We start from the raw sequence: 12,156 nt of genomic DNA, 5'->3' as shown, positions 1-12,156 counted from the left end.
CTAGACTCCACTGTTACCTCATGCTGATGATCCTGGCCCTTTGGTGGCTTTTTGCCAATGGGCCAGGAGACATCACCAGTCACAAGTTAGGGACTCAAAAAATACTTGCCTGGTTGCTTGAGCTGGGGATAAGAAGAGAAGTGGATATATCTTTGTGGTTTGCAGATGAAATTTCTTCTTTTTATAAAGAGGAAGAAATGTTTTTTTTTTTTTTTTTTGCATTTAACCTGGCACACTTCCTTTGCCATAAGTTCACTTTAAATATAATTTCAGTTCAAGTAAAGCCTTTTCTGAACCTCAGTGCTTATGGCTATAACAGAGGAACGCTGGGGATGTCTAAGGTTCTTTCCAGCATTATGTCTTTATGATTACATTATGGGTTTGTGTGATAACCTGGACCCTGGATGAGGTTCAGAACAATTATAAATTACCCAAGTAAGTAAAAAGAAGCTCTAAAAATGGAATATCTTTAAGCAAATTGGGTTTCCTTTCCAGTCTAGTGTCTTCTTTCAAGTTAGAACCGGAACTTAGTATCTAAATTTCTAAGTCCTGATGTATGGAGACATTTAGGGAAAAAAAAAAAAAGAAATACACTGTAGAAGAATGAATAAGAACTATATAATGTCTCCAATTATCTTAGAGCTTAATAGTTTCCCAGAATTTCTTAGGCTTTCTGAGAACTGTTCATTTATATAACTTGGTTTATGGTTTTGGGTAACAAGGTAAAAATGATAAGCATGGCTTGTGCGATTCAATTGCTTTCCCCCCCTTAATCAAAGCCATTATCCCTATTTACATTTGAACTTTGTTTTCTCTCTCTCTTTTTTTTTTTGCAGCGAAAACGGAAGCAGAGCACCCAAGATGAGGATGCTGTCAGCCTCTGTAGTCTCGACATAAGTGTGAGTACAGTTCTTCCTACTTTCCTGCCACAAGGACAGCTTTTATATCTGGATTTGTTAATATATCATGTGCTTTAAGCGGGCATCCATCATCCAACTATAGAGGTTGTAACCTGGGGGGCAAACTCATTTTAAAAGACATTTCATTTAATTGTAGGAAACTGTGTGGCCAACTTAAACTTCCAAGCCACATTGTTTATTGCCCATATCTTTTCTCTCATAAAATGAATTATGAACTCAGTGCATCTGGGTGGAAGCTAGGTAAATGCTGCTCTGTTTTAGAGCTGGTTCAAGGCAGTGGACCAGATGTTTGTCCCCCTTTGGGGGAAGTTAACAAATTGGTCCAGTGCGGGCAGCTGGGTGGCCCAAAGACCAGGGACCTCCAGCAGCATGACCAAGTGAGTGGCCTTGGATGGGGCACATATTTTGAATCAAAATTCTACACTGACCATTTGTGTGACCCCTTTCTTCATCTGTGTTTTCTCATTTGGAAAATAGGGATGGAAAGACTTACCCTAACAGTTTTTGTGAGGGTCAAATAAAACAACAGAAATGAGAACACCAAGGACATTGCCTGGCACATACCAGACAACCACTAAATAGAGTGGTGTTTTGTTTTGTTTTTATTTAAAGACCAAGTTTATTAGAAAAGGGGCCAGAAGAGTATAAGACACTTGCACAGACACAAGTGGGCAGGAATTGCTGCCTAGATATTTTGTTTTTTCTGTAAAAGCAGAAGTTTGCAAAGGATGTGTAAGTGACAGGGCAGCTGAGTGTGGATGATGATAGAGGGGAAAAGCTGTCTTGGACTTATCAGACCCATGTCCCTTGGAAATTTAATTTCAGCAGTTTTCTTTGCTTTGCCTTCTTGTCTCCCCACTGACACAATTTGGAAGCCTACCTGGGCCCCATTTTCTGGGCACTTGGCTTCAGGGCTTCCTGGGCTCCCCATGTCTACTCATCTTTCACACTTCCTTGGAGTTTAATCATTCATTGAATGTCACTCCCAGTTCTCTTTCCTCTGTAAAAACTAAAAAAAAACCATTGTGATGAGATAACGAGGCTTCTATGTCAAGAATTTGGAAGAGGGACATGGCCCTGGCTCTGCCTGCAACTAACCATATGACCTTAAACAAATTATTTCTCTCTGGCACCTATTTCCTCTTTTTTTTTTTTTTTAAGGTGTGAGATTAGGTCTTCTGAAGCCATTGTGAAAATTTGAAACTCCATTGAACAGAGACTATTGGGTTCTCATCTGATGGCATTTATTTGCCAATATAAACAATGCTCTTTTATTTAGTTATTTTTAATTATCACAGTTTCCTGTGATGCAGACAACCATGGTAGAGTGAGCCTGAGCTGGCACCTAATTAATGTACTTGCACATCTTTATTTCACCATATGGTGTTTGTTCCAGTCTTTAGGCCATCAGATTGATGGAGTTGGGTAAGTTTACTAAGTTACCATGGTAACGTGACAAAAAAGATGATGTTCTTCTGGGTTTTGCTTTTGGAACTTACTTTATTTACTGAATGTTTTATTATTAGTAAGTGGCATCTATAGAACTTCCCTTATCAGTGACAAGTTTTTTTGTGTGTAAACGTTTTCAATTTTGTACAAATTATTAGGGTCATTGAATTTCAGAATGTAAAGAGCCCTTGGCTACCACATATTCCATTCTTCTCACTTTGAAAATAAGGAAGTAGAAACCCAGGGAGGTGTAATGTCTTAGGAAAGACTTTAATCCAAGTCATTTCTAAGATCATGCTTCATTGTACATTTTTTCTCAACTATGTTTTTCAGGAAAAAATCTCTAGAAACTTTGTATCAAAGAAGCACTAAACTCTCTTATTCATGAGTTCTACTGATTGGCATTAATGACCTTGCCTTCTCATCAAGGTCACTTAAGTCTCAGATAATGAATGATTTGATGTATTTTCTCCTCATGCAGTTGCATAAGACTTCTTTCTCTCTCTCTCTCTCGCCTCTCTCAATCTTTCTTCCTCCCTCCCCCCCTTTAAACAGTCTCATCTATCATGTTTTTCACAGTAAATAGAGTTTTATAGAAAACAAATCTACCTTTATGCTGAGAAATTCAGCCATGGCCAAAATCCTTTCTGATTGTCTGGCATTTTTCTTGAATTTCGGCAAAGATGACATATGAAAACTGGTGTCTTTCAGGTTTAAGGACAATCAGAGTCATATAGATGTAACAGGGGGGTTGACACATCCAGATGAGGCCACAGCAGTAAAGATAAGTTGAATTAAGTAGAGATGTTTTGCTATAAAGGTAGTAATGTCTAAATAAATATCTGAATCCAATAAATTAACTGTTCTAATAAATAAATGGCCTTTGTAGGCTACCCAATGGTGCTATTAATTGCTGGTATCCAGTAGAGTCAAAGTTCCCTTAACTAGTAATTAGCAATTCTGAAGACTTGTTTTGAACATGTTTTTATGTGTAGTGGAAAGTATATGAAAAAATGTGGCTTCCAATGAATGACTCATACCGCAGAGGATGCGAGGGTTTGGGAAAGTAATATTAGTAACTCTCAATTTTTATTTCATTTAATAAGTAGAAAGACATTCACCAGATGTGTGCTTTGGACAAGAAGTTGCTAGATAGGGGGGTGGGGGGTGGGTAGGAGTCTTTAGGGGATCATGTAAAGTTTCTGTTGGGTCCCCATTCAATGTTGCATACGCAGTGGACTCTTGGTAAGTACTTACTCATGGGTTAAAAAAAAACAAAACAGAACAGTAAGCCCTCCCAATGTATATGTGGGATCAACACATGTACCCCCTTGAAAGAAATATATCTGTAATGTACAGCTGGGAAATGTTAACAGTGTTTCCCTTCTGATGAAAAAGTACATGTACAGACTTTTAGGGTATCTGAGTGATGATAATAGCAACCATTCCCACTCATAGCTTGCTGGATTTTAGAGCTTTGAATGATGAATCTCATAGGTGCCTGGGAAGCAGTTTTCCTACTAAACTCCTCTCCAACCTCTTATTGAACTTGGCCCAGCTTAGAGATCAAATAGGAGTGGGTAAGCTAAGAAAAGAGCTTATTCTCAAAGAACAGGGATCCTCAATTGTTTGGGGAGTCTTGAGCTGTCGGGAATCTGGTGATAAGACTGGACTCCAGAAAATTTTACTAAATTGATGTATGATTTCATGAGCCCCATGGAGGCCCCGTCAAGACCCCGTTTTAAAAGTTCTTCTTAGAAAGGAAACTGGAAGGGTTTTAAGGCACTGTGACATCTCTCCAAAGAATTATTCTCCCTCCCACCAACCCCCAGCACTTGGTGCAAAATGAATTATGACTGGAGAGTCCATACTAGTTGAAGATAAAATTGGTCTCTATTGTTTCCCACCACTTCACCCAATCTTCTGGCTGAGCTCCCAGCTTCCTGGCAGGATAGAATACAAACTCTTCCAGGAGGAAAAAAAAGCAACCTATACTTTGGAGAACAATTTGCAGCGTGGAGAATGCTCCCAGCAGCCGCCTACAAATCTCTTCTCACGTCAGAGGATACAAGTGGGATGGTTTCAGGGACATCACTTCCCCCACATCACTTTTCTAGTTTAAATTCTAATAGATGAAGGATACCCTTGCAAACAGCCAGAGTACATGGTGCCTCGAGAAAAATCATTGGCAGAAGGGCCAGGTGGGCCCCCCTCTGTAAGGCACTGCTTAGTACCAAATATCCCTTCTCAAAAACAAATGAGTATGGGTGGGCATAAAAATCATTTCCAATGAAAATAACTATATAAAAAAGATGAAAAGGAATGCATGTTTTGTGTAGAAAATCTGGAAAATATGAACAATAGAATTTATTAATAATTCCACTTGAAAGTAGTGGTTATATTTTAGTGTATTTCCTTCCTGCTATGTATATATTTTCACTTAAAAAATGTCTCATCATGAAACACTGAAGACATACAAAGTGGTATAAAGGATAATATAAAACTACAGGTAGCTGTGAATGTATCTGAAAAATATACCCTTAACAGCAAAGCCAAATGCCCTTGCAAACCCCTTGCTCTGCTGAGTTTAATGTCATTGCTACCTTGCCTGTCTATAAACTTGTAATGCACAGGTATCCCTAAAGAGATGATACATTTGCAGCTGTCTTTTAAAGTTTATATAAGCACACAGTCTATAAAAGTTGGGATCATACCACATGTTAAGTTACTCCTCAGTTTTCATTTACTATATTCAGATTATGTCATCATATCCTGAAATATTCAAGAACATTACTTTTAATAACTGAAGTACTTTGTCAAATGGAGGCACCAAATTTATTTAATCAATCCTTTATTAGACATTTAGATAAGTTCCAACACTTCACTATTATAAATAACACTGACGAACATCCAAGAATATCTTTGTGTAATCTCTTTTATCGGTAGAATAAAATATGAAATTCCTGACTAGAATGGTACGAATATTTTTAAACCCGTGAGCAGGTTTATACTTATGGTAGTGAGAGGTGGGAAAGTAGTTCAGAGCAATTGAGTGACTCATATGGAAACTCACAGAGTAGGGGATTGTCAGATTTCTTTGGCCTGCTCTCTTTAGGTCTCTGGTCTCTTTTAAGTCTGTGACTTGGTATGGGGCATTTGCTCACTTGTCTTCCTTAGGAGAAGGCCCTGTCACCGCCTCTGGCAGGGCCAGTCCCCCGTCTTAAATGGTGAGATGGAGCTGCAGGTGGTGGAGCTGGGGGCAGGCTATCCTTTCCATGCTGGTGGGGCTTTTCTATGGGAACATGTGCCTAGACCGTGTGGGATGGGGTCTATTTAACCCTCACACTGGCCTATAACCATGGGGGTCTTATATCCTCTTTTTGCAGATGAAGAAACTAAAGCTCAGAGATATAAGCAATTTACTCAAAATCCCAGCTCATTGTACATTCAAGGCCACGAGGGTTGGATTCCACACTTCCTCCAGACAGGAAAGAAAGGAGAAGCAAGCATTTGGCTCCATGGCTTCTGGTGCTAGATGTGTAGGACACTCAGCGGGGCTCATTGGCATGCATCCCCAAATTTCTACTGCCCACATTTCCTGATTACGTACCCCTGTTACAGAGATACTCAAAGCACAAGAATTGATATTGAAGCTGGGAGAGCTCCATTAAGCTAAATGACGTTTCATTGCTAGGATATGTTAAACCAGACACAGAATAGCAGTAGGATTATTTTATCTCTGCTCAGCAGAGTCCAGATAATGAAAAAAGATACCAGTACTGTGGTTTTGTTTCTCTTGGTCTGTTCTGGAACTTGCTAACTGGAGAGATTAGCCTTGCCTGGTCAATGTGAGGCCTTGATGAATTATATGGGAGATTTTAATAAAGCTCTTATCACCAAGGAGACCAGGCCTGCCCCTGAGATTGGTTCTTTATTAGCACATACTTATATTTAACCTGTTAGTATTTTTCCCAATTTGGATGAATGATTCGTACTTGCTGCTCGTGAAACCATTTGAGCAAAGGCAGTGCAGGCCCTATGCCGAGTCCAAGGTTGTTCCTGCACTGCATCTCTGATGGAAAATTGGCTCTTTGTTGTCGTAGACTCTTTCCATCTTGCCTTGGGCCAACTGACTAGGTGTAGGATTGTAACAATCATTGTGATCTTTTCTGTTTGACCCCCTCTTGAAAAACCCAGTGACAAAGTCATTCAAAAGAGCTTCAGGATGCACCCTGAGAAGTTAATGCTATCACAAAGCCTAGCATTGTTTGCTATTCCCCTTCAAAGGGACATTGATAGAGCCCATGTTAAGGGAGGGGTCTTCTACCTAAGAATACCTATTTGTTTGAATTTACCATCAGAATTACAAACTGTGGTAGTTCAGAGACTGAACACTTCTTTGTACCTCTGTTCCCTCACCTTTTAAACTGAAATATTAAGAGTTTCCTGCCTTAAAGTGGGAGTAATTAAAATGAGTTAATACATATAAAACACTTAGGACCTGACCCCATAGTTAGCACCAAAAAAATACTAGTTATTGTTACTGTTGATTTCATAACACAAAATTGACTTTATGGTTAAATTTGAGGATATTTGTTTTTGGCGCAAGTGTTCCATAAATAGAATTGATTGTGAAATTAATACATATATATGAAGAAACATACATGCAAGGAGCTTTACTGCAGCATTTTAAAGTAATAACCAAACTCTAGAAACAGCATGAATGCCTGAATTATATAGAGACATGAAAATATAAGTGTAAAACTCAGTTACAGAACATATTATATAATAATTAGGCTTCTACCTGTTTGCATGTGCATTTGTCCATGTAAAGAAATAAGGGTACATTGAATATTCATTGCATTGTGGATACTAATTATGTTGAGAGGATGGAATTACAGGGGCAGGGAGATTGAGTTCCAAAAGTTCTTAACCTTTGGCATCTTCTGAAACTTACGAACACCTCCTTCCCCCAGAAGACCATTTATATGTGCTTAAAATAAAATGCATACAATTGCAACAAAACCCAGATGATTTGAAATACAGTTATGAAATAATTTAAATAACAAATTTGTGGTGAGTGTTACATATGTGGTTCTTAGTGAATGCAGTAACAAGACTCATCTGGCAACAAGTCTGACCATTACTGTACCTTCCATGAGACGATGTGATAAATGATATTTTGAAATACCTGTACCAACCACGCCATGATTTGAAAATACAGCAAATTCTATGGTGACAAAGTGACAGGTCTGCAGTGCTTCTGTGACATGTGGTCACACAGTGCTTCTGTGACATTCATGCTGGAAGAAAATGCTAAATTTCAGTTGTTAGTGAAACTGAAGATGCATTTTTTTTTCTACCCAAGCCTATGGATGTCTTGAATTTTATCCATGGAGTGCCTGGGAGCCTTAGGATTCTAGTTGATGGCTCCGTCAACTAGATAAACTGTAGTACTGTATTTCTCTTGCAATTCTAGAGACTGACATAAAAATAAACAAATATAAATTTAATTTGCAGCTACTGGTGTGTGCGATCATTTGTGTTTAAAAGGAGAAAATGTAAAACATACAAAATCAGGCATGGGGAGAATGATGAAAATCTCTTCTTAGGAGGATTTTGCCACGAACGTGAAATCAGTTCTCGACACTCACTATTAAGATTTTTCTTTGAGACCAATTTGGTTTTTTGAAATAGACAACTTGAATCACCCTAGTATTTTAGTTAAAGATCTTCTCTGCTGTTCTTGCTGTTCAAAAATAATTTTAGGGTAGACAAATGTTATTTTTTTCCGATGAATACAGAAATATTTAGGGGTAGTATGTCATGATGCCTGTAATTTACTGCTAAATACTTTAGCATAAAATATAAAGTGACTATTTAAAAGGGAAAAATTAGTTGCTCAGGTATGATTACTGCATATCATTTACAAAATCAAATAGGATTGAGCTAACAGCCACATGTATTTCATCATTAACTCTATTTTAACTGGAATTATTTGCAATATAAAAGTCACTAGAAAATCATTGTTTACAAACACTTTCGCTCATGGCTCTTTTCTGAAATGTAGCCTGGCTCTGTCCACCTGAAAATTATATAAATGATCTTGGTTAGGAAGTTCCATCTAGGCTTCCGTTCCCAACTAATTGAGTTTTCCCTCAAATGACTTAAGTAATTTCATCAAGTCCCATCTTTGATCTGGTTATATATTCCTGGTTTTAATAATAGAAGCTGTTTTTCTTTTTTTTTTTCCCTTGCTTTTCTTAGTTGTGCCTGATACTCATTTTCTCTTAAACAGTAGTAGGTTGGTTTTTTCCTTGACATTTAGTGTACACAGACATCTGACATTACTTGATTGATACTTAAATTTTTGGGTAACTTCTGAAAAATGTCAAAACAATAATAGGTCCAGGAGAATTTTCATGGCTTGTATAGCTCCTTCCATCCTACTGTGTAGGATGAAGAGAGTCGATCCAGAATGTGCAGGTGATTTCTCTGTAAGCAACAGTCATGGCTGCTACCAACAGTGAAGCCCTTGAGCTGAATCACGGGTTTATCTTCAGCAACCGAAAATGCCAGCTTTGGATTAACTCCTTAGAAATCCTGCAGGGAACCCCAGGTGTTTATTGTATTTGTTTCCTGAGCAGACTCATTTTTCCCCCCTCTTACAGTGCTATAAATGAGATTTCTTTTACTCCCCACACACCTCAAACTGTAATTTTCTAAAATTGGAATTTTCTGCTGAACATTAAAATCAATACATCTAAAGGGTTTTCTTCACCTTTGTATGGCAGAAGAAAGTGATGCTTTTGCTGGCCAGGTCTATATATAAATTCCTTACAAGGAAATATTCACTACTGTAGAATTAATGAGTCCATTTGTTCATTCTTTAGAAATTCATTGAGGCATTCACTAATTCAATCAACTGGTATTTATTGAGCTATATTCTGTGACTGGCACTGAAGGAAGGAAAACTTAAGAATCAGTCATCTGCAGACAAGTGGGTCCTGCTTTTGATTTTGTTACAAGTTAATGAAGCACATAGATGACACGTCTCAGCTGTGCCCGGGGCTGGTTTTCTCCTTTGGTAAGGGGATAATTCTAGATGGTTGGCTTTGAAAGAAAGAATTTTTGCTACAGATTCTGCTGCTAGCAATTTTCTGCCTTAGAGTAGCCTTAAAATTTACTTATTTTCTTCTAGTTGGTAAATCCAAAGCTTTAGTCAGTAAAGTGCTTCATTTTACTTTGTGCAAAAGCTTCAGCTCTGTGTTGTCCTTACAGTTTCGGTATTAGGCCCTGGGACAGTGGGGTCCAGAGATCTCTAGAATGTTTAGACCTGGAAGGACCTGAGAGATTATTTAGTTGGGTGCATTTCATTTTGTACATGGGAAATTGAAACTGAAACAAGTCAAGTATCCTGCCCAACATGATCCAGGAAACTGGGAATGGAAGTATTGGTCCCCAGGTTCTCTATTGTACAGTTGACCCTTGAGCAGTGTGGGGGTTGGGGACTGACCTTGCAGTTGAAAATCTGCATATAATTTATAGTCATCCTTTCATATACTCAGGTTCTGCACCTGGGGATTCTACCAACCCATGCGGTTGGTTGAATCCATGAATGTAGAACCCATGGCTGGAAAAAACCCATGTGTAAGTGCCCATGTTGCTCGGGGGGTCAATTGTCCCTTAAATCCAAATGAAGCTAAGAGTTCTGTCTTCACTTTCTAGCTGTGTGACCTTGGACAATGTGTTCAACTCCTCTGTGTTATGGTTTCCTTGGCTGGAAAACGCAGATGATTGTAGGGTTGCTGAAGGATTAAAGAAATGAAAGCAGGGCTGTGGCACAGTGCCTGGCACAAGTGAGCACTTATTGTTGATATTGTAGAGTAACCCAGGAGCATGGACTTGGCCATAGACAGGGATATTGTCTATTGTGGGCACTTCTGTCTCCTTGGTCCAAGAAAGTGCCTGATAGGTATCCAGCCCTCAATCAAGATTTGTTGAATGCATGGTTTCCAAATGTAAATTTGGTAACTGTCATAAAAGATAAGTGATTCCAGGAAGAGGGAAATAAAGATGATATATATGTGTTGCTTAAAACTAGAAAGTTGTAAAGTTCTAAGTCATTTTTGGAACAGACAAGTTTATTTTTAAATGAGCCACTTCTGTAAATAATTAATAGAAGCATTTAAAACAATGCCTTAGCTGTTGATTTCATTCTGCAAAGCTTTATTCACATCCAAAGAGTGTCCATCAGTGGTGAATAGTCATGAACACCTCCACTAGCTCTGCATTTATTTTTTTTCAAGTTTTATTATTTTTATTTTATTATTTTATTATTTTTTTCAAGTTTTATTTATGAACACAAGAGCTGGGGTGTAGGCTAGAGGTACGGGGGGTGAGAGGATTCATCAGAGACAGAGTGGAGAGCAGAACAGGAGGATTGACTGAAATATAGATGACACAGGAGAGGTCTGCTGCACCATGTGGGTCAGCTCCCTGGCTGGGGATGGGACTTGTGCTGCAGTGGCTGCTGATAGCTTCATAGTGCTGAGACTTAACCCCTGTGCCACCAGGGAAACCCCTAGCTCGGCATTTAAATGGAGCCAGAAACACACCATTATCACCTTTACCAGCTGGACCACTTTCATCAGGCCTCCTCATCTCCAGCCTGGATATGAGTCCAGGGACCTCCCAGTTGGTCTTCTGCCTTTTACTCTGCTGCTTACTTTCAACACAGCAGCTAGGGGTTCCTGTTAAGCCTGAATCACACTGTCTCTCTTGTCTCCCTCTGTGGCAGTTACACCTGCCTAGTGGCCTTCAAGGCCCTGCACTCTCAGTCATGTGGCCTTTTCTGGATTTTGTCACCTAGCCCTGCCCCCTTTTCCTCTGGTGCCCACCACCCTGGCCCTCCTCTTATTCTTCTACACACTCATGCCACAGGGGGTCTGGCAATTGCTATTCCTATCTATGTGGAAAGCTCCCTCAGACATCCTTGTGACTGTCTTTCCTATTTTACTTCAGGTATCTGCTCAAATATTCTCAGATAGGCTTTCCATTCTACACCCCTCACCTTGTACTCCTTACTTTTCTTACCCAACTTGTTTCTTCATGTATTTGTTATCACTGCCACATTTTGTACTGTTAATGTATGAGTATCTGTCTACCCTAGAATAGAACTGTTGTTTTGTTTTCTGCCATATTCCCAGCATCTGGGATGTTGTCTGGCACAGGGTGTATCCAATTAACATGATGGCTAAATGAACGAGCAAGCACTTCATTATTCATGTGTTTCGTGCTGTCTTTGGAAGGTTACTGTAAACATAAACTGGTATCCTGGCAACATTTTAAGAATGTCTGTCTTCTTCTCTCTACATATTTGCATTTTCTCATTCAAAAAAAAAAAAATCAGTAAAACCAGAGGCCAAACCGAGGCCTACCTGACAAGACCTTGTGGTATACAAAGCAAGATAAATGAACATAATGTCAGGCTTTTACGAGCTAATAAAATGACTCAGTCTGAAGATAAGAGGATAGAAGCACTGTGGAATGTACACATGATTTCTACAGATGTGGAATTGTTCAAGTCAGTGCTTTCACGTCTAACTCATTTGAAACTGCAGGAATCTCTCAGGATAATGGTCAGAACGGAAATTTTCTGTTCAGATGAAAAACAGTCTCCTCTTGAAGCCTCCATACCTTTCCACTTAGCCGGTATTTATTGCGTGTGGCACGCTGCTCTTGGTGCCCACCATGCAGTCCTCGAAGGAGAGAGGCGGGTAAGGAG

General features: G+C 39.1%; 1 protein-coding gene across 7 annotated transcripts in view; it reads left to right on the top strand.

Annotated features, from left to right (window-relative positions):
• ARHGEF3 (Rho guanine nucleotide exchange factor 3) overlaps positions 1-12,156 on the top strand; it is a 265,843-nt gene that overhangs the window by 137,284 nt on the left and 116,403 nt on the right. For all 7 annotated transcript variants that reach the window (XM_054694777.1, XM_054694790.1, XM_054694770.1 and 4 more), the window contains one exon: positions 837-899. In XM_054694777.1, the coding sequence (XP_054550752.1) occupies positions 837-899 (63 nt within the window). The remainder of the gene's footprint in view (positions 1-836; positions 900-12,156) is intronic.

This window comes from Talpa occidentalis, unplaced genomic scaffold (assembly GCF_014898055.3).
Source record: "Talpa occidentalis isolate TD23 unplaced genomic scaffold, MPIMG_talOcc4v2.1 talOcc4.10, whole genome shotgun sequence".
Taxonomy (NCBI): domain Eukaryota; kingdom Metazoa; phylum Chordata; class Mammalia; order Eulipotyphla; family Talpidae; genus Talpa; species Talpa occidentalis.
The sequence above is the reverse complement of the archived record's forward strand: the minus strand, read 5'-3'. Positions and strand labels throughout refer to the sequence as shown.